The sequence below is a fragment of the Amphiura filiformis genome, unplaced genomic scaffold (genome assembly GCF_039555335.1).
Source record: "Amphiura filiformis unplaced genomic scaffold, Afil_fr2py scaffold_39, whole genome shotgun sequence".
NCBI classification, from domain to species: Eukaryota; Metazoa; Echinodermata; class Ophiuroidea; order Amphilepidida; family Amphiuridae; genus Amphiura; species Amphiura filiformis.
In genome coordinates, this window is record NW_027305503.1 from 966,957 (window position 1) to 986,792 (window position 19,836).

At 36.3% G+C, this 19,836-nt stretch overlaps 1 protein-coding gene across 1 annotated transcript; it reads left to right on the top strand.

Annotated features, from left to right (window-relative positions):
* Window positions 1–642: 642 nt before the first annotated feature.
* On the top strand, window positions 643–19,568 carry LOC140144100 (uncharacterized). The gene is made up of 6 exons (XM_072165936.1): window positions 643–1,235; window positions 3,001–3,346; window positions 4,860–4,919; window positions 9,690–9,896; window positions 11,762–11,887; window positions 18,226–19,568. The coding sequence occupies exons 2-6, from the start codon at window positions 3,008–3,010 to the stop codon at window positions 18,280–18,282; spliced, it is 789 nt and encodes a 262-aa protein (XP_072022037.1). The 5' UTR covers window positions 643–1,235; window positions 3,001–3,007; the 3' UTR covers window positions 18,283–19,568.
* The last annotated feature ends 268 nt before the right edge of the window (window positions 19,569–19,836 follow it).

Sequence of the window (19,836 nt, forward strand, 5' to 3'; positions counted from 1 at the left end):
ACTATTTGTTTAAGAGTTGTGAACGAGGAGGTAATCCCACGGTTGTTTGATGGCATGTAAAACTGTGTCATTTTAAAGAAAAGTTGAACAACGGTGGCGCTATTTATCGTATTTGCATCTTTACAAGGGTATTAGAACATCAGAAATGTTACAATGGATACTTCCATATTTAGGTAAACCTAAATATGGAAGTATCCAAAGGTATGCTAATTAGAAGTTTAACGAATCAGAATACGATCCTGGTATCCAAAATTATGCAAATGAGTTGAAGGTTGTTACGTGAACATGTACAACGGATCGCCTCTAGTTTTATAATAGACCTCCGTGAATTTTACTCAGTGTCGGCCATGTTGAATTTGGCGGCCATCTTGGAAACAAATAATTTTGGCCCTTATTCCAAATTTGTTCAGCGCATCAAAAGCTATATTGGTGCTTTTCCGACAAATTGCACAATACATTCACACATCTGCAGCACTAACTTCAACTTTAGGGTCATAGTGGGTCGTCAATTGTCTCTATATTTACCTATAAATCACCAAATTGACGGAAATCATTCACGGAAATAGTTGAACCATAATACATATAACCTATGACAAAATATACGGATACAAAGTAACACGTCGACGGTCGCCACGCTTTGTTTGTTTATTATTCTTTTCTATATATTTTGCCTTAGTCAGGACCGCGACACTCCGGCACTTGTTGGAAGACATCTAGTACAGCAGACAGTACATGTACAATGTGATTTTCTCATTTATAATTAGGATTACGTCATTGCCAGAGCTTGTTTTATTTGTTCATTAGAATGATTGACAGCGGTGGGCGGACTTATACTCTTTGTTTTGTGAGCGGTACAAAAATGTGATTCCTTGATAAATTATAGGTCAAGGTAGGTCAATTCGGACCGCCTCTTCGTCAGATCTCTATGTAGGACTCTATGGTATCTTCTCATTATACGATTGTAGTAAGACTTGGCCGGCGACGACGCTTGCGAATTCCCTGTCTTCAACTGCTGTATATCATGGTATAGGCAGTTTGTAGAGACTGTCTTATTTCATTATATAAAATCTCTGCCTTAGTTTTTGGTCATAATTTTCACCGCTGTTACCATATTGTGTTATACCCTACTTTAATTTGTCTGTTTTGATTACAATAAACGCATTAATTTATTCATAAGGAATAAGCGTAGTGTGTGTTGCAAGACCCCGTTAATTGTAGTTGGCCTTCAATTTAAGGTAAGTTGGTATTAATTTTTCATTTCACTTCCTCATATTAAGTTATCAGGACATGCTGCAGTGCTCTGTATAAAACTAAACACTGCGTGTCGGTTTTTAATAATGTTAAAGATCATTGTCTTGAATTTCAAATGTTGAAAGCTCTCGCGCTAATTTAAACAAATGGCATGTTAAATTTAAAAAATGTGTAAAAATGTTAATTTGTTTCTTTTATTTTCTTTTATTTTCTTTCATGGCTTGTGATGTTGCAAGTTGTGATGTTGCGACCCAAGGCCCATACCACCGTTTACCCAAGTTCACATAAGAATGCACTGCGAAACACACTGTTTGCATAAGTTAACAAAACTGTTTATTTCTGAAGTACAGGATACATGGACAATGCGTGTACATAAGAAATCAAACAAATCTCAGATCTGATCCATTTGATAAATATTACCAGCTTCTTGCTCTTGATACAAAGTTCTATTGCACTCAAAGTACCGGAACTTATTCTGTCGCCAAAAGAATTCACTATACTTCAGGTAGACCCTAATTACGATTATGAAGATCCAAATTATATCCATGCAGCTTGAAGCAATCACGAGGTTTGTCTTTTAGCCATGGTTCTGCGATACCGATAACATTAAATCGAATGTTACAGCAATGCTCGGCAATGAACTTAATCTTTCAAAGAATCTACATTTTTGCCAGACTGTTTATATCAGATATCAACTTCCTCATTTCATCCAGCTTATTACCAGTGTATAGCATTCTGTAGTATTATTATAACAATCAGAAGTTAGTATAATACAACCATTTTCTCTATCCCCAATACAATCTTTGAATGGATTGTACACCAAATCTTTTTAATCCGTCAACCATAATATTATCTATTGACTTTAAATTGTGAAATAGTTGTATATGTGACCCCTCAGCACAACTGAGCCCTGAAGTCGCCAATCATCATTTTTGAGATATTCAATCAAAATATTCTGCTTGAAATTAGCTTTAAAATGATCTATATCATGTCTATTGACATTTAAGTAGTGAAAAATCAATAAAACAGTCAATAAATCCTTTGTTTCAAATTGTTTATTGTTAAGTTCGATGGAGCATATCTCAATAGTGGCACTGGCGACATCCGGGCTCAGTTGTGGAGGATGGTCACATATGTGAATTATAAACAAAGTAAATGATCAAATTAAATTTCTCAGGGTACATCACAATACCATTATACAAGGGTTTACGTAATACAAATTTTAACTAAAAAGGGGCAATAACGCATTCACCCATGGCTTCTGAATCTTCAGAGGACACATGTTACCATCAAGCAACAAGCAATTGCGTCAGGCGAACTTCACTTTCCGGTCAATTTCTGGAAAGCTGAACTGAACATGGTTATCTGGTGTATAACTCATTTCTCATAATGGGCATGATATATATTGTCACTGGCTCTATGACAAACTGGCAAACTGGGTATTCTTAGGGACAGGGAATGAATTTCGTTGGGAATTAAAGCTATACCATAGAAAAATCAATTTTAGTGTGTTAATAATTAAACCCCGAAAAATAACATAACATCATGATATGTAGTTTTCGGCAGCGCAGAGGTAGACTTGGAATGTTACGCCTGACGTAGCGAGGCGTTTGGGACACGAGTAGGCCTATAGGGGCGAGTAAACTTGTGAATGTACCCACAAAAACATGATTTCATGTCATCGAGATATTATTGTATTTAATTATGAACAATGAATGCAATCCGTTTATAACTTTATTTATTTTTTAGATCCAACATGGCTGCCGCCACTACGCTTGAAGATCCCGTTGTTGATTGCCCTTCTACTTCCGGGTTATCGTCGCCATTTCATTTTAGTCTTCAGCAGACCCCAGTTCCCTATGAAACGCTCTCTAACACCGATAGGGACCAAAATAACAACCTCAAATTTAAGAGTATTAAATATACTGGTGTTATTCAGCTGGTCTGTGCGGGAGTTGGCGTAGTATTAAGCCTTGCTGCTCTTTTTACCTCGTTGTGCGTTATTGGTCGCAGTAAAATTGCCTGTTATCAGATTGATGGTCGCAACTATGACTTTTTTGCCATGGTAGCCTGGCCCTTGTGGAGCTCCGTATGCGTAAGTTTATCGGTGTTTATTCTTGTATTGTGATAATTTTTTCTGGAATAGTGTTCTCGCTTATTATTTAATAATATATTAGACTAAATTCAATATTCTGAATGTTTACACTTATACCAAGTCTGTGAATATTAGTGTAACTTACAAAATAAATGGGGGTGGGGTTCCTTTTCTTACCATTTGCTACATTTTCATAACTAATTTTTTGCAGGATTAGGACAATATTAAGATTAAAACAAGGATTAAAACATGAATTTAAAGGAGATTAAACAAGCTTAAACAGGATTAAACAAGTATTTAAGTAGGAGCGTAGGCAGGGAGCGGTTACAAGGCCAAAAAGGTCCACTTTACGAGCGTAGCGAGTGAAAAAAATAGGTTTTTAAGCTTATGTGGGTTCCAAAAAGGTTCCAATTTGGCAATTTGCGAACGTAGCGAGCCAAAAAATAGGGTTTTTTATGCTTTCTTGATCCAAAAAGTCTAAACATTTTTAGAAAGGTCCAATAATAATATGTTGGTATGCCTCATTTCAGAAGTATAAAAACGGTTTTAGCTTTGAGATAATGTTCCACATTGGTGTCAATAATTAAAGTATGTGCATTTTAAATAGTAGTATAAGTTTATGGTGTCAATTACATAAGAATGTTTGAAATACCTATGAATATGAACAGAAGAGCTTGTTCTTTGATTGATTTCAACACATCTCCATTATTTGCATCTATGGTTCAAGTACAAATTTCAGATTCCCCCGTCAAGACTACCAATAAAAATCGGATACCTCTCTTAAAACTCCCACTCCACCTGGCGTAGATGATGAACGGTCCGTAAGAGCAGTGTGTAAAATAGAGCCCGTCCGTCCGCCCGTCCGAGACGGGCTACTTTGTCTTCAGCCATGCTATTTTCCTAACCAGCCCGTCCGACGGACGCCTTCAAATGTTGCCACTATACAGGGGGGTAGCAAGAGCATCAGGGGCCCATGGACCAGGAGCAGCACGGGCCCTTTTAATCAGGGTGGAATTTACCATATGGGGGCCCGGGCCAGGCCAAAATTTGGAGGCGCGAACTCACGTGCCGAGGAAGGCATATGCACCCAAGTCAGTGGCCAAGTTCTGGTTTACGTAAAATATAGAGGGGGACTAACATATTTTGTTCCGATGTTTATACTATGACATTTGCGCGCAAAGCACGCGAAAATTTTTTTTTACAAGTTTGCCCTATTTTGGCCAAAAAACATGCTGTTATTAGGGTTAAAAGAAATATGCATATGGCAATTGTGGGCCCCTGGACAGCTCTGGACCCGGGCCCATCTGGCCCAATGGTAAATCCGGCCTCGGAAATTTTGTTCACTGATAACGATCACATTCAGGCCGGACATATTACTTTTAGGAGCAGCCTGTCGTATGGACTTGCTTTTTAGCTGAATTGTACACACTAACTTAGAGGGACCCATATATAGCATTATGGATAAGAAATCAAATTAATGAACAACCCTTTATTTCGGATTTCTATTGTGCAGTTTTATTTCGTGGCCAGTATCGTCGGCATCGCTTGTTCATACCGGAAAAGTAACTATTGGGTAAGCTATGTACTTTTGTTTGGTGTCATATACTGCAAGCGCCAATAAAGTATCCTTACACTTGGCTTGGAGAAATAATCACAATTTCAATTTTCAAAACAATATCGGGGTAAATTTGTTTTTTTCATAGATGCACTATTTAATCTTGCACGTTATGACACCACATTGAATCCATTGTGACCTCAAGAAGTAAAGTTACAAGCAATTGAATAGACGAAGGTAAAAATGACAAACTGGCCTATACAAGGCGCAAAAAGATTCCAAAAAGCGCAACAAAGAGACAACACAGTTTCTTCAATGAAGCGTTATTTAAAGCAGTTTTAATTCAGTTTTTGCTTCTCTGTACTTTTCATAACTTTCATTTTATTTTTCAGTTCTTTTGTTTCAGTTTTCTTTTGAGCCTTTAAATTAAAGCCAAACGCGTGAATTAGCCATTCACTACTCTCAAACCAGATGTCTAGTCTGTGGAGTTTTGAATCGGCCAGTTTGTCACTTTTAAATCTGGACCCTCGTCTAATCTAATGCTTGTAGCTTTGCTTCTTAAAGTCACATTGGATTCAATGTGGTGTCATAATGTGCAGGATTAGATAGTGCATCTATTATAAAAAAAAATTTACCCAATATTGTTCAGTTTGGAAATTGTGATTATTTTTCCAAGTGTAAGGATTCTTTTTTGGCGCAGTATATAATAATCCCGGGATAATAATCGGGTTAAGTTTTCTCCCGGGAGTTTTCTATCCGCAATGGAATTGATTTCGGTCAATTTCTTTCTTGTTATTAAACAATGTTAAAGCATATTACTCCAGTAACGAAGCTGATATATACATAAACGATACTTATTCAGGGGCGTAGCAAGAGCCTCGGGGCCCATGGACAAGAAACAATGCGGGCCCTTTTAGTAGGGCCTGATTTACCATTGGGAAATTGGACCACAAAATTACCTGTGCATGTTCCTTTTAGCCCGAAAACACCATGTTTTGGACCAAAATATGGTAAAATTGCAAAATTGCCCTTCGCATAGCAAAATTCACCTTAATTTTAGGCTAAAATTGTCTGATGCTTCTACCACTATTATAAAGGGTTCACAAGAAATAACTCCCCCTCCCTAAAATTACAAAACATTTCTTTGCATAACTTGACATACATTTGGTTGATTTGAAAAATTTAAAAACATGTGAATAGAGGAATCTTTTTGCTACCCTCCCAATTTTCTTCTTTTCTAAAAATCATTTTTGTTGGTCAAAAATTATCACATTTTCCAAAAATAATGCTTTCAGAAAAAGTTGCACTTTTCAACATCCTATACATGTAATGTACAAAAAGTTCTCGATATCAACGTGATCAATGTTTTGATTGATTTAATTGTTAGTTTATTTTCTTAAATTTTATGTATCCGATTACTCAGTCACCCATGCAATCATCTTTCAGTATAAAACAATGATTCATTGACATAAATTTTGACATGAATGGGGTTTCAGTCAGTGTTTCAAAAATGGTAAAATCACTATAGGAGTAGAAATAAGGTTTGTAGTGTGATGCTTATTTCTTTCGTTGGCTAGAAGAGATGAAAAATTTACTTGCAAATGGCAGACTGAAACAGTTGCATAGATCTGTAGCAACGGCTGTCTTGAATAAAGGCGTACATGACAAAGAATGGCCAACAGAGATTGGAGATTGGAAGTCAGCATCCAGCCAATTAACTGCATGCAGCCAATCTCTTGTGGCCACATCATGAGTGTTATACCTAAGTTTTCCAAGAAAGCCATCATTTTAAATCAAATGCAAGATGCTTCAACCGACCCAATACAGGTAAATTTTCACTTTTTTGGTCAAATGTATGCACGGAAAGCGCATTTCTCCTTCCTAGTGATTTTATCATTTTCAAGCAACTGCTGATTAAAAACTTCAAAGAAAATCTAATTTTACGTCAAAATTAAGTTCAACAAATCTTTGTTTTGCACTGAATGATGGTTGCATGTGTGCATGAAGGATCAGATACAGAAAGGTGAAAGCAAAAACCAAGAATTAAATCAACCTTCACATTAATATCGAGAACGTTTTGCACATAATGTCGTAAAGTGCAACTTTTTTTGAAAGCATCATTTTTTGAAAATGTGATTATTTTTGACCAAAAATATTGTTTTTGCAAATGAAACAACTTTGGGAGGGTTGCAAAACGATTCCTCTATTCACAGCTTTTTGAATTTTTCAAATTAACCAAAAAGTCCAAATGTATGTCAAGTTATGCAAATAAATGTTTTGTAATTTTAGGGGGGAGTTATTTCTTTTGAACCCATAGTAGGCCCCAATTTAAGAATCAAGAGGGCTAATGCCTTCATTATGTGTGGGGAGTTTGGGATCTCCAAATTTTGGCCTGGCCCAGGTAAACCCGGGCTGCCTTTCCAATCTCCTTATCAGCGTTTATTTCATTTTCGTTTTTGCTTCGTCCACCCTGTCCCCCGCTTGCTACCCCCCTGTCCTTATTTGGTTACGTTTTACACGACAAACAGGTTCGTTAATAAGATTGCGGCATTTTTCTAGTGTTTGTCCCTGAGGACCGTAACATTTACCGCATCCACTTCCACTGCGCATGGAGAACATAGGGGACCAATGTAAATTGTTACAGTTTTTTTTTTTTTGCAAATCGGGTATAACTTTCTTTTGGTAGGTAGAGGAATACCTACCTGTACCTAATAACCACTCGGCAACGGGAGCTTCATGATTACGCTGGCTGAAATTCGAACACATAAGTGATCACTTAAACTTACAGGGTGTCCCAAAAAAAAGAGGCCCCTCATTGCGCCCTCTTTTCTCCTATTTCTGAATAGTTGATATAGTTGAATAAACCAAAACAATTATTTCAATCGGCTCACAACTTTTGAAGATATGCCCTTTTGAATAAAAGTACCCGTTTTTCACTCTGTCCACGGATAGCAAACAGAGTGGTTGGGATGGCTCATTCTGTGGAGTGGCGTGCACGATCACCAGACCTCACACCGCTTGATTTTTTCCTTTGTGGCAAAATCCAAATCTTCGCAAACGTACTACTGAATGCATTCGTAAATATCCGGCGCACAAGGACGGTACGCAACGCAATTGATGCAATGAGGACCAGTGCTAAAACCTGTATTCGCCAAGGAGGCAACCAGGTAGAGGACAGCAGCACAGTAAACTCACTTCAGAAGAACCAAAGACAAACCAAACAGCCTTTTAGGGCTACCCTTTATCCTAAATAGAGAAATGACTTATGTTGTTAAAAAAAGAGAAAGCAAGAAACAATAAATTAAAAAAGTAAGAAACATAATAAAACAAAAAGGCATAAATAACCAAAAAAAAAAAGTAATTGCAAGTAAAGCAAAAGAAGTCCCATTCGGCATCCATTCCATAAATAAAGTTATTTTATAAAGTTATCATTGAGGAATGTTTGATATTCATGCATGGTATGGGTACTCCTTTTCAATCTTTGAAGTAGCCAAACCTTATCCGTGGACAGAGTGAAAAACGGGTACATTTCTAAAGAAGAGCATATCTTCAAAAGTTGTGAGCCGATTGATATATTTTTTTTGGTTTATTATAGCTAACGATTAAAGGTTTCTTTACATACCAAAATATATTTGATCAACTTTTCAGAAATAGGAGAAAAAGAGGGTTTAATGAGGGGCCTCTTTTTTGGGGGGGACACCCTGTATGTCCTCCCCGCAAATAGCACGTAGTAGCTAGGGCCGTAAGGCTGAGTTCACATAGAAGTATACGGTATACGGTATTCGCTATACGAAATACGCTCATTCGATCAGGCTGAGTTCATATAGGAGTATACTATGTGAACTCAGCCTGATCGAATGAGCGTATTTCGTATAGCGAACAGCGAGTATGTCAGTTTACCCATTTTCTTCGTCTTATCAAATGCTTGTAACTTTACTTCTTGAGGTCACATTGCATTCAATGAGGTGTCATAATGTGCAGAATTAGATAGTGCATCTATTAAAAAATGATTTTACCCACATATGGTTTAGGTTTTTAAAATTTGGACGGTATACGCTGCACTAAAATCGAACACGCGCGATTCCCACTATACTATACTAAACGCAGGTATACGGCCTTTTCGAATAGCTCTTATGTGACCCGGTACTATGAAATTACCTTGCTCGATTTAAGCTATACGCGTCCACCTGCAAAACGTGCATCGTATACCCGAATAGTATACTTCTATGCGATCGTAGCCTTATGTGACCCGGTACTATGAAATTGCCTTGCTCGATTTAAGCTATACGCGTGAACCTGCAAAACGTGCACCGTATACCCGAATAGTATACTTCTATGTGAACGCAGCCTAATGCGACAAATAAATTGCCGCCTCCCTGTAGTCGAAATATAACATGGAAAAACAGTGGCAAGATCGACGGCAAATACGGTATATAATTTTTCACCAGGTTCACCGTGAAGTTTAAGTGACCGCTTCTGGGTTCGAATTTCAGCTACGAAACTGCTACGCCCCTAAGGCCTCGTATCCATAGGCTGTTCCCTTGTGGCGTGTGCCCTTGTTCCATGGTTATTTTTACCATGTGACCTGCCACACAGACAACGAACCTTTGTTTTGCTTAGTGGCCGCTACGGTTCGTTGTCTGTGTGGCAGGTCACATGGTAAAAATAACCACGGAACAAGGGCACACGCCACAAGGGAACAGCCTATGTATACGAGGCCTAACTCAGCAATACTATATAGCCTAACCTAACCATAATTATTCACTATATAACATTTCTATATAACAGGCAGTCGCCTACCTCGTGATGTCGATCATAGCATCAGTCGTTGCAGCTGGTCAAGTGGTTTGGGAAGCTTTTGGTGCAGCTTCGGTGCACTGTATTGAAGACTATAGTCCGATTATAGACTACGTACCGGTATTACCACAGTACTTCTTTAGCCACGAATCAGATCGTCCCTTTGATCCTGAATATTACACTGACTGCACCGGAGTGGTATGCATGCCTACTAGTTCGTATTGGTTAAAGGATGTCTCCGGCAATCACAACATTATGCCTTATATGATAGAGAAATAATTATCAAGCACGAATCACATGAGGGTTTTATTTAAAACAAACTCATATTGACCATAAAAACAGCCGGCTCTCAACACGCGATATCAAAATTCCCGCCACCGAAATTGTCTAGTGCAATGACGTCATGGTTATTTGTGCCCAATTGTTGTCAGTCTTCATTACTGGGACGTCATTGCACTGCACTGGGAATTTTGAATAACGCGTGTTGAGATACGGCTGCATTCGTTTTTATGGTCAATATGAGTTTTTTTAAATTAAACCACGTGATTCATGCTTGAAAATTAATTTTCTACCATATAAGGCATAAAGTTGTGATTGCCGGAGACATCCTTTAAGTGGTGAATTCGTATTCCTTTAGGCATTTGTCGTTATATGTTAATTTTGACTTCATCTGCAAATACGTACCGGTGTACATATCCCGGAATACATATTAATGGAGCCAACATGGCTCGGCAACATGGATATCCGCACCAACATGGCCCGGCAACATGGATATCCGCACCTTGGCATGCCTTATCATCTCACAGAGAAAATATTAGTGTTTGTACTTAGATCACTGATGTGCAGGGCCTGTGTATTTTGGGTGGGATAATGGGTTAGGGGCAAAATTTCGCACAATTGGTCAAGAAATAAACATTGCAGGATAATATAAACTTATATTGTGCGTAACTGAACGTTTACCATTTCCTCATTTATGCAACCGATCTGAGTTTAAAGGGGCATTGTGAGATTTCATAAACATTGCGCCCTCAATTTTGGTCAAACCCCAGTTTACATGTACGCAATGTTTGTCCATACACTAATCATCATCTGAAATAGTATCTTTGATGTCTTTGATGTGGAATTGTACGATTTTTGTAATTAATGTCTGCATCTAGACATTAATTCCCTCACACAGTACAGTTCAATAGGAGATAAACTTAAGGGGGTACTACACCCCTGCCCAAATTTGTGCCTATTTTTGCATTTTTCCCAAAAATTATAGCGCATTGGGGACAAGTAAGATATGTATATTATAGGGGCAAGGACTACAGCAACTGCACTGGAAATTTTATTTCAGCACAGACAACAGTTGTGGAGTTACAGTCAAAAATGAGGGAAAACCAATATTTGACCAATAAATCAATAACTACTTGCTTTGAGTTGCTGAATTTTCAGTACAGTAGTCCTTGCCCCTATAATATACATATCTTACTTGTCACCAGTGGGCTATAATTTTGAGAAAATGCAAAAATAACACAAATGTAGTACCCCCTTAACGCAGCGCTCATAAGATGTCTCTTAATCTTATTTTAAATTTTATGGCTTTTTTTCTTCTAAATTGCTGCCTGGTATGCTTTTTGAGTATTCATTCTAACAAAGTAAAGCGACATTTTCTAAATTTGATTTTCCAAAAAAAAAAATCTCTCAGAGGTCCTTTAATAGCACAATCAAACAATCTACATACAGTATAAACGAATAAGTACGTTATAAATTGTGAGTGAACTGATTTAACTCTCTCCACGCGGGTGTCGACTACAGACAACAAGTTTCAAATTTTATTTTATAAATTGAAAAATTGTCAGAAATGTCAATTTTCATGACCATATTTGGAATCAGCAGGAAAAATGCATTAAAATGAGTACAAATAAGCAATAATAATAATTGTATTGGTTCAGTGGTCTTTATAACATAATTAATTTATGTTTTAATATTTTGAGTATTATATAAACACCCACATGTCAAGTAGACTGAAGACGATTTGCTGCTATTATAATGGTATTCATTTATTTACATTATTACAGAATCTATCTCGTGCGTTGCACATAGGATCTGCAGTCGTTGGCTTCGTCGAGTTCATCGTGGCTATTGTCGCTGCTGTGTATTGTTGCCGTTTTATATGTCATCAGATGTCATCACAGAAAGTTGTTGTAAGTTAAACAAAATGTGCGTAAAGGCGCAAATTGGGAGTTCGAGAACTGTTGCGTTCATGTTCTCTGTTTGAAGACAGCTGTATTAGCAAAATAATACAGTTCAGCATATTAAATATGTCGCTATTCACAAATGACATCTCTCTGACTATCCAGGTGTCTTTAAACAAAGAATTGCAAGTCAACAACTGGAAGATCTCGAAACCACCATCTTGCGACTTTACACTCATTTCGTGGGAGCTTTTATGCTTAAGGGAGCGTTTCGACAGTATTTTATATGGAACATGAGAGCACCTCCGACGTATCGAATTGCATTTTGAATACGAAGCATGTCTTTCTGATATCAAATAATTTTCATTTTTGAAAATCACGATATAATACAAATTTTATGACAAATTATAAAAATTTGATATTTTTCAAATTTTTGATATATAACAGTCCTCGAAGTAAATTTTATAAATCTAATGATAATATTCTTAAAGTGTATGTAGCTGGGAGGAAAAGCCGACGATCAATTGAAATTTTCGACCTTTCATATTGAAGATATGGATTTTTTCCCCCAAAAGACCTAATTTGTTTTTGTTGGTGTTTTGGGGAAAAAAATCCATATCTTCAATACGAAAGGTCAACATTTTCAATTGATCGTCGGCTTTTCATCCCACCTACATCATCAGAGTTATAAAGTTTACTTTACGAGTACTGTTAAATATCAAAAATATCAATTTTAATGATTTGCCATAAAATGTGTATTACATTGCGAATTTCAAAAATCAAAATTATTTGATATCAGAATGACATTCTTCGTATTCAGAATGCAATTCGATATGTCTGATGTGCTCTAATGTCCCACAATAAATACTGTCCAAACGTTCATACCCCTTCCCTTAAATGATGACTTGATAATGAGGAAACTTTTACCACTATGAGAAGTAGTAACGTGTAATAAAACATCTCTAAGGAACACAAACTATCAAATAACTTAATTTTGTTGATTGGGTCATTTTGGTGTATGCTATTAAGTGCAATATCAGATATTTATTTAGTAGGGTTGGCCACGGTCAAAAAAAATTTTTCTTGCTGAGGTGAAAGGACTTTGGTTGGAGGTTACAAAATGCATTTCGAAAATTCAGCTGAAGTCCGTTGCCATGGCAACGGCCCGATTTGTGTTTTTTACCATTTTCGCCTATTTTGGAGCTAAAAAAGTGAAAATTGCCCTTAAAAGGACGCCTTGTTGCCTTAATATACAAGTTGGTATTTTAAAATAAATTGTATCATAAAAAAGCCCCATCCTTGTTCTATCTACAAACAAAGTTGTGTTTAGAGATTCGTTTTCTAAATATCAATTTCGGGCCTGGCAACACCGCAAGTTTTTCAAATTTGAAAAATGACATTTTTTACCGATTTTGGCGATACGAAAAATTAACTTTTGCGCTCACCTATGATTTTGTCGTTATGGTTATTGGTAGAACATACCTTGCCCCCAACATATATAATAAGAATAGCTTGGGGAAATTTATTTCTCTAAGGAAGGTGTTGCCAGAAAAACATACATTTTATAAAAATACAGAATTCTCATAAAAAGAAAATGTGCTGCATTTTGCCCTAGATTTAGCACATTTGATGTAATGAGTTGTATGTAGAGTCAGTTTATCATCATGGTCAACTATTCTGAATATTTCGAAACAATAAATGAAGTTTAATTTTAATGCTGTGTTGCCAGATGCCCAAAATTATGAAAGCTACATTACGCAAAATAGCCCAAATAGGTCTAAGTTTTCATGTATGAATCTAGTCAATCCAATCAAATCACAGTCTATTATTATCAATCATTTTATCATAATTTTCACCTGTTTTGAATGTTTGGAAACAAAAAAGTTCATCATACAGTGTTGCCAGATGCCAATTCTGGTTTACCCTGTGCACCATGTGTTTTTAATACCATTTTTGGTTTACCGTGCGCACTCTATTTTCATAAACAGATAAAAGGACATTCTTCCAATTTGCCCCAAATTTAGTACATGTGATGTAATCAATTGTATGTAGAGTCACATTATCACCATGGACAACTATTCTCTATGTTTTGAAACTTTAACTTACAGTGTTGCCAGATGCCTAAACTATGAAAAATAGGACCAGTTTTTATGTATGATAAACAATTTCTTTGATGATGCATCTAAAATACAATTAAATTATAATAAATTATGATATGACCCCTTAAACTATTTGTTTAAACTGAAATCCTGGGGACCGTTCACAAACACTTGTTAGGGGGCTGAAAATGTTTGACCCTCCTAAGGGGGGGCCTGAAAAAAATGGCCAGAAATTTTCCTGGGAAAATTGAGTTTATATGCTTTTCTATGGAGTTAACCCATAATTTTCATGTCAAAAAAGGGGGGGCACTGACATTTTTGAGGTCTCTAAAGGGGGGGGGGACCGAAAAATTTTCGCGATGAAATTCTTTTGCATCATGCACCCCCTTACAAGTGTTTGTGAACGTTCCCTTGTTTTCAGACGAAAATTTGTATGTTGTTACAAGGAATTCAAAACAATTTTATCATCAAGGGACCCACATAGAGGAATACGACATCGATCGTGAGCCAATCTGCATTCTGTTGCCTGCAAAAGCCGAAGATCAGAATGAAATTCTGAAACGACCATGACCAGATATTTTTCTTAATTTCTTGGTAAACTTAAAACGTATTAAAAACGCCAAATTGCAGTCACAAAATTGATAATATTAGTAAATCACCAAAGCGAATGGTAACAAAGGTATGCGGAAACGAACTGCATTATCAATAACAAAGTATGTGCCCAAAGATTTGTTGGCATGTCGCTTTTTTGAAATATCACCAAAACATGTTAAATTTTGGGAAAAACACCCCAAAATTGAGAACAAACACGAACCTTCCAAAATAAATACATAATTATTCACACTCGGCGGCCCAGCCACTACCTTTCATTTCATTCATCTTTATTTCATTCAAATATAAAATATAACAGCACAACAATTAAACACATACATTGAATGAGGAAGTTCTTGGAAGGCCGGATGGCCTGTATTAAGAACCCCCTGTCCTAACAACAACAAAAAGTTTCAAAATAACAACAACAACCAAATATACCGCAAAATGTCAATACACAACCCACCCCCCTCATTTACCCTAACCAAAACTACCTGCTGCTGTGATTTGGGGTAACTCGTTGCTTCCCCTCTTCAGATACCTGTACTTCAAGTATACCCCACGCCTGTACATCAAGAATGTCTTGTTAAACTCAAACTTATGTTCTAGGAACACTTTTTGATCAAATACCTGGTCATATAATCATGAAATTGGAACACTGGTAAAGAGTGTATGTGTATTGAAAAGATTTGATTGGCCAATTTCTTTTCCAACTTTTCAGCAATATCTGAAATGAAAATGAAAATTAGCGATATTTAGAACTTATATTAAAGTAATGAAATTATAATTTTGTTTGTAAACATGTTTACTGGAAAGTTTATGTCAATGTTAAAGTGGTTAAGGGAACTGGAATGAGCGTTTTGAGCGTTTCGACAGCATTTTTGTGGGACATGAGAGCACATCAGACATATCGAATTGCATTCTGAATACAAAGAATGTCTTTCTGATATCAAATAATTTTCATTTTATGAAATTCACGATATAATACAAATTTTATTTTAATGATATAGTCTTAAAGTGTATGTAGCTGGGAGGAAAAGCCGACGATCAATTGAAAATTTTGACCTTTCATATTGAAGATATGGATTTTTTCCCCAAAAGACCTAATTTTTTGGTGTTTTGGGAAAAAATCCATATCTTCAATACGAAAGGTCAAAATTTAATTGATCATCGGCTTTTCATCCCACCTACATACACTTTAAGTATAAATCATCAGATTTATAAAGTTTACTTCGAGTACTGTTAAATATCAATTTTTAATGATTTGCCATAAAATGTGTATTACATTGCGAATTTCAAAAAATTATTTGATATTAGAAGGCCAATGCAATTCGATATGTCTGATGTGCTCTAATGTCCCACAATAAATACTGTCCAAACGTTCATACCCCTTCCCTTAAGTAAAGTACAAGGTTTAAAAAGCTCTGAGATTGTATGGCATGTATGGTGTATTTTTTACAAAATCCTCCTATGTCTGCTAGTATTTGGCATCTGGCAACACTATGTTAAACATTCACAACTGACAAACAGATAGGTTAACATGGTTAAAGGGGTCATATCGTAATTTATTATAAATTCATTGTATTTTAGATGCATCATCAAAGAAATTGTTTATCATACATAAAAACTTGTCATATTTTTTTTTAGTTTAGGCATCTGGCAACACTGCATAAAATTAAAGTTTCGAAACATATAGAATAGTTGTCCATGATGATAATGTGACTCTACATACAATTCATTACATCACATGTACTAAATTCGGGGCAAATTAAAAATAAATTCCTTTTATGAAAATATGGTGCCCAGGGTTAACCATTATTATGTTTTGATGAGTCCAAGTGTGTGAAAATATTGGATCCAAAACATAATAATGATAAAATTGGATGCTTTACGCCCAATATTTATTGGTCTCGCTATGAGTTTTAAAATATTGGACTCGACTACGTCTCGTCCAATATTTTAAAACTCATAGCTCGACCAATAAATATGGGCTCAATAGATCCAATTTTATATCAGAATTGTATATATTGAAAACACAGGGTACACAGGGTAAACCAGAATTTTACATATCTTTTCTACTTTTTGGCATCTGGCAACACTGTATGATGAACTTTTTTGTTTCCAAACATTCAGAACAGGTGAAATTATGATAAAATGATTTATAATAATAGACCGTGATTTAACTGGATTGACTAGATTCATTCATGAAAACTTAAACCTATTTGGGCTATTTGGCGTAATGTAGCTTTCATAATTTTCGGCATCTGGCAACACTGCATTAAAATTAAACTTCATTTATTGTTTCGAAACATTCAGAATAGTTGACCATGATGATAAACTGACTCTACATACAACTCATTACATCGCATGTGCTAAATCTAGTGCAAAATGCAGCAAATTTCCTTTTTATGCGAATTTTGAATTTTTACAAAATGTATGTTTTTCTGGCAACACCTTCCTTAGAGAAATAAATTTCCCCAAGCTGTTCTTATTAGATATGTTGGGGGCAAGGTATGTTCTACCAATAACCATAACGACAAAATCCTAGGTGAGCGCAAAAGTTATTTTTTCGTATCGCCAAAATCGGTAAAAAATGGCATTTTTCAAATTTGAAAAACTTGCAGTGTTGCCAGGTCCGAAATCGATATTTAAAAAACGAATCTCTAAACACAACTTTGTTTGTAGATAGAACAAGGATAAGGCTTTTTTATGATACAATTTATTTTTAAATACCAACTTGTATATTAAGGCAACGAGGCGCTCTTTTAAGGGCAATTTTCACTTTTTTAGCTCCAAAATAGGCGAAAATTGTGAAAAACACAAATCGGGCCGTTGCCATGGCAACGGACTTCAGCTGAATTTTCGAAATGCATTTTTGTAACCTCCAACCAAAGTCCTTTCACCTCAGCAAGAAAAAAATTTTTGACCGTGGCCAACCCTACTAAATAAATATCTGATATTGCACTTAAATAGCCCTCACTACAGTAAGTTAACACTACAGTAGTATTACTATTACATAAGATTACCACAATACCTATTAGTATAAGTCCGGCAAGGCCCGCAGAGCTGGCATAGTAATTTGCTCGCGGGCTAACTCAACCAAAACCACGTGGTGTCGGATGGATAACGCAAACTTGGGCTCTGGATGCGAGGAAGTCAAGCTAGCGGAGGATCATGCAAAGTATTTTGACCACGTTTTAGCCCTTCCTCGGCTGACTCAGCCTGGTGTGGCTCTGAAGAGACACCGTTTGGTTTTTACCACGTCGACGAAGAAATAAATTTGGATTTACCGTACGAGCATACAGCAAGAGATATTCAACGAGCTAGGCATGAAGAAGATAGAAATAACTAAGATGCAGTGAAGCAGATAACTACGTATTGTGACTGAATGGAGATATACAGGTGCAACTTGACAAAGGAGTGAGTACTGGCGCAAATAACCTCAGTAGTTGAAAGCGCCATACAAATCAACCAAAAATAAAAACAAAAAAAATACCTATTATCAGGTAAAGTTGAAAGAAAAATGGAAGTTGTAGTTAACTGAGTTGCGCCCCTATGCGGAAGTTATGAAGATCAATAGGCTATTATATATATATGATTTTGTTTGATTTTTGTTTTGTTTCTTGGATTTTGTTTTCTTTGTTTTATCATCTGCAGGTGCAGTACGTCAACACACCGCGTACCGTGCCTCAACCGCCTCCGTATTCACCATAAAAGACATTCATTACTAAAAATTAGCTGCTATGATCAGTCCCAGAACAACGCCAAATATGGATTAAAAGACCTTTGACCTTGGATGTACAACAGCATGTTATGATCTAATGGGACATCAACAAACACCATTTCTATCAAAAAGGCAACAGCCGATATAATTTGAAACCACATAAATTACTAGAGTTGGTTCTTCTCTTGGATTTGGACCAAGCTTTAGAATATCGACTGTTGCGTTTTGAAATAAAACAAACAAGAAATTTATCACCCATTGTAAAAGATATGGCACATGTACCGAATACATGTACATACATTGGCTGACCTTGTGGATTTCCTGGCCCAGCCATGCTAACCACATAAGGAGATTATACGATTAACCTAGTGCAGCTATTGTCATAGCAGGGTATTATTATGTAATACTCCTGATCCATATTTGGCGCTCTCTTGGACTGATGATATAACCGATACTTCCGAGTATGCACTTTACAGGGCACACAACATGTTGTCACACATATGTGACCGTCCACGTCGAAACGCTCGTAAAGTCGGCCCCTGGTCAATTTTGTTTTCTTCCGTGTTTAGAAAATATATATCATAAGCTTTACAATAATATATCATTTGACTTCAAACAATATCCAGAAGCGGAGTTATGGTTTGTTAAACTTTGCCCCTTCAGTAAAAGGGTACATTATTTTGGTGCTACATTATTTCTCTTTTTCCACATCGCTGGTATTACATATCAAATTGTCATAATTGGCGGTCACTTTAAATCATCCCCAAGTCAACGAGGTTCAGGAATGTTGATTGTTAGTTAACCCACCACTTGAACAGGATTTGGCCAAAGCAAACAAAGACTAGAGCTATTTACTAACTCTACGAGATACAAGTATAAGCTTATTATCCTCTTCAACAATAGGATTAAAGATTGGCGTTTGAATGACACTAAAATGAGAAACATGAATACAACCTTTATGCACATTTTGCACTGTAACTCGAAATACAATTTACAAAAGATTTGAGATGGATGGTCACATATTATGATTAAGGACTAAGTCAACGTCATCTCGGAGCATTTCGATGGCGTCGATGATATAATAAAGAGTACTGTAGCCATATCAATTGCGTCTTCGTGAGCAATTATGGGCGTGGACTTGGCAATATCGTGCCATCGTCTTGCTCTATGGTTTGTTATTCATTGTTCAAAACCTTTTGTTTATTGTAGTACTTACTTGATTCAAATTACCGTGAGCAATTTGTGGATCGGTCGATATAATCCGGCAAAGAATGTATATCGAAGGTCATAATGATATTCAGAATTATTCATCCACGCGCTTAAGGGATCTGCAATGAGCGTTTCGACAGTATTTATTGTGGGACATGAGAGCACATCAGACATATCAGTTATGAAAAGCAGTCATTGGATTGAATCTAAATTGATTTCCTGAAAGGTGTGCATTCAAAGATTGCCTGTTCAATTTTTCACATATTTGTACATAATTATGAATTTTTGTGATAATTTTTGAGTGTTATTTTTTACATTACCTACAAATACAATTT

Coding starts and splice junctions, on each gene's coding strand:
- LOC140144100 (XM_072165936.1), top strand. CDS start 3,008: ATGGCTGCCGCCACTACGCTTGAAGATCCCGTTGTTGATTGCCCTTCT. Junction 4,920..9,689: donor ACCGGAAAAGTAACTATTGG/GTAAGCTATGTA, acceptor TCTATATAACAG/GCAGTCGCCTACCTCGTGAT. Junction 9,897..11,761: donor ACACTGACTGCACCGGAGTG/GTATGCATGCCT, acceptor ACATTATTACAG/AATCTATCTCGTGCGTTGCA.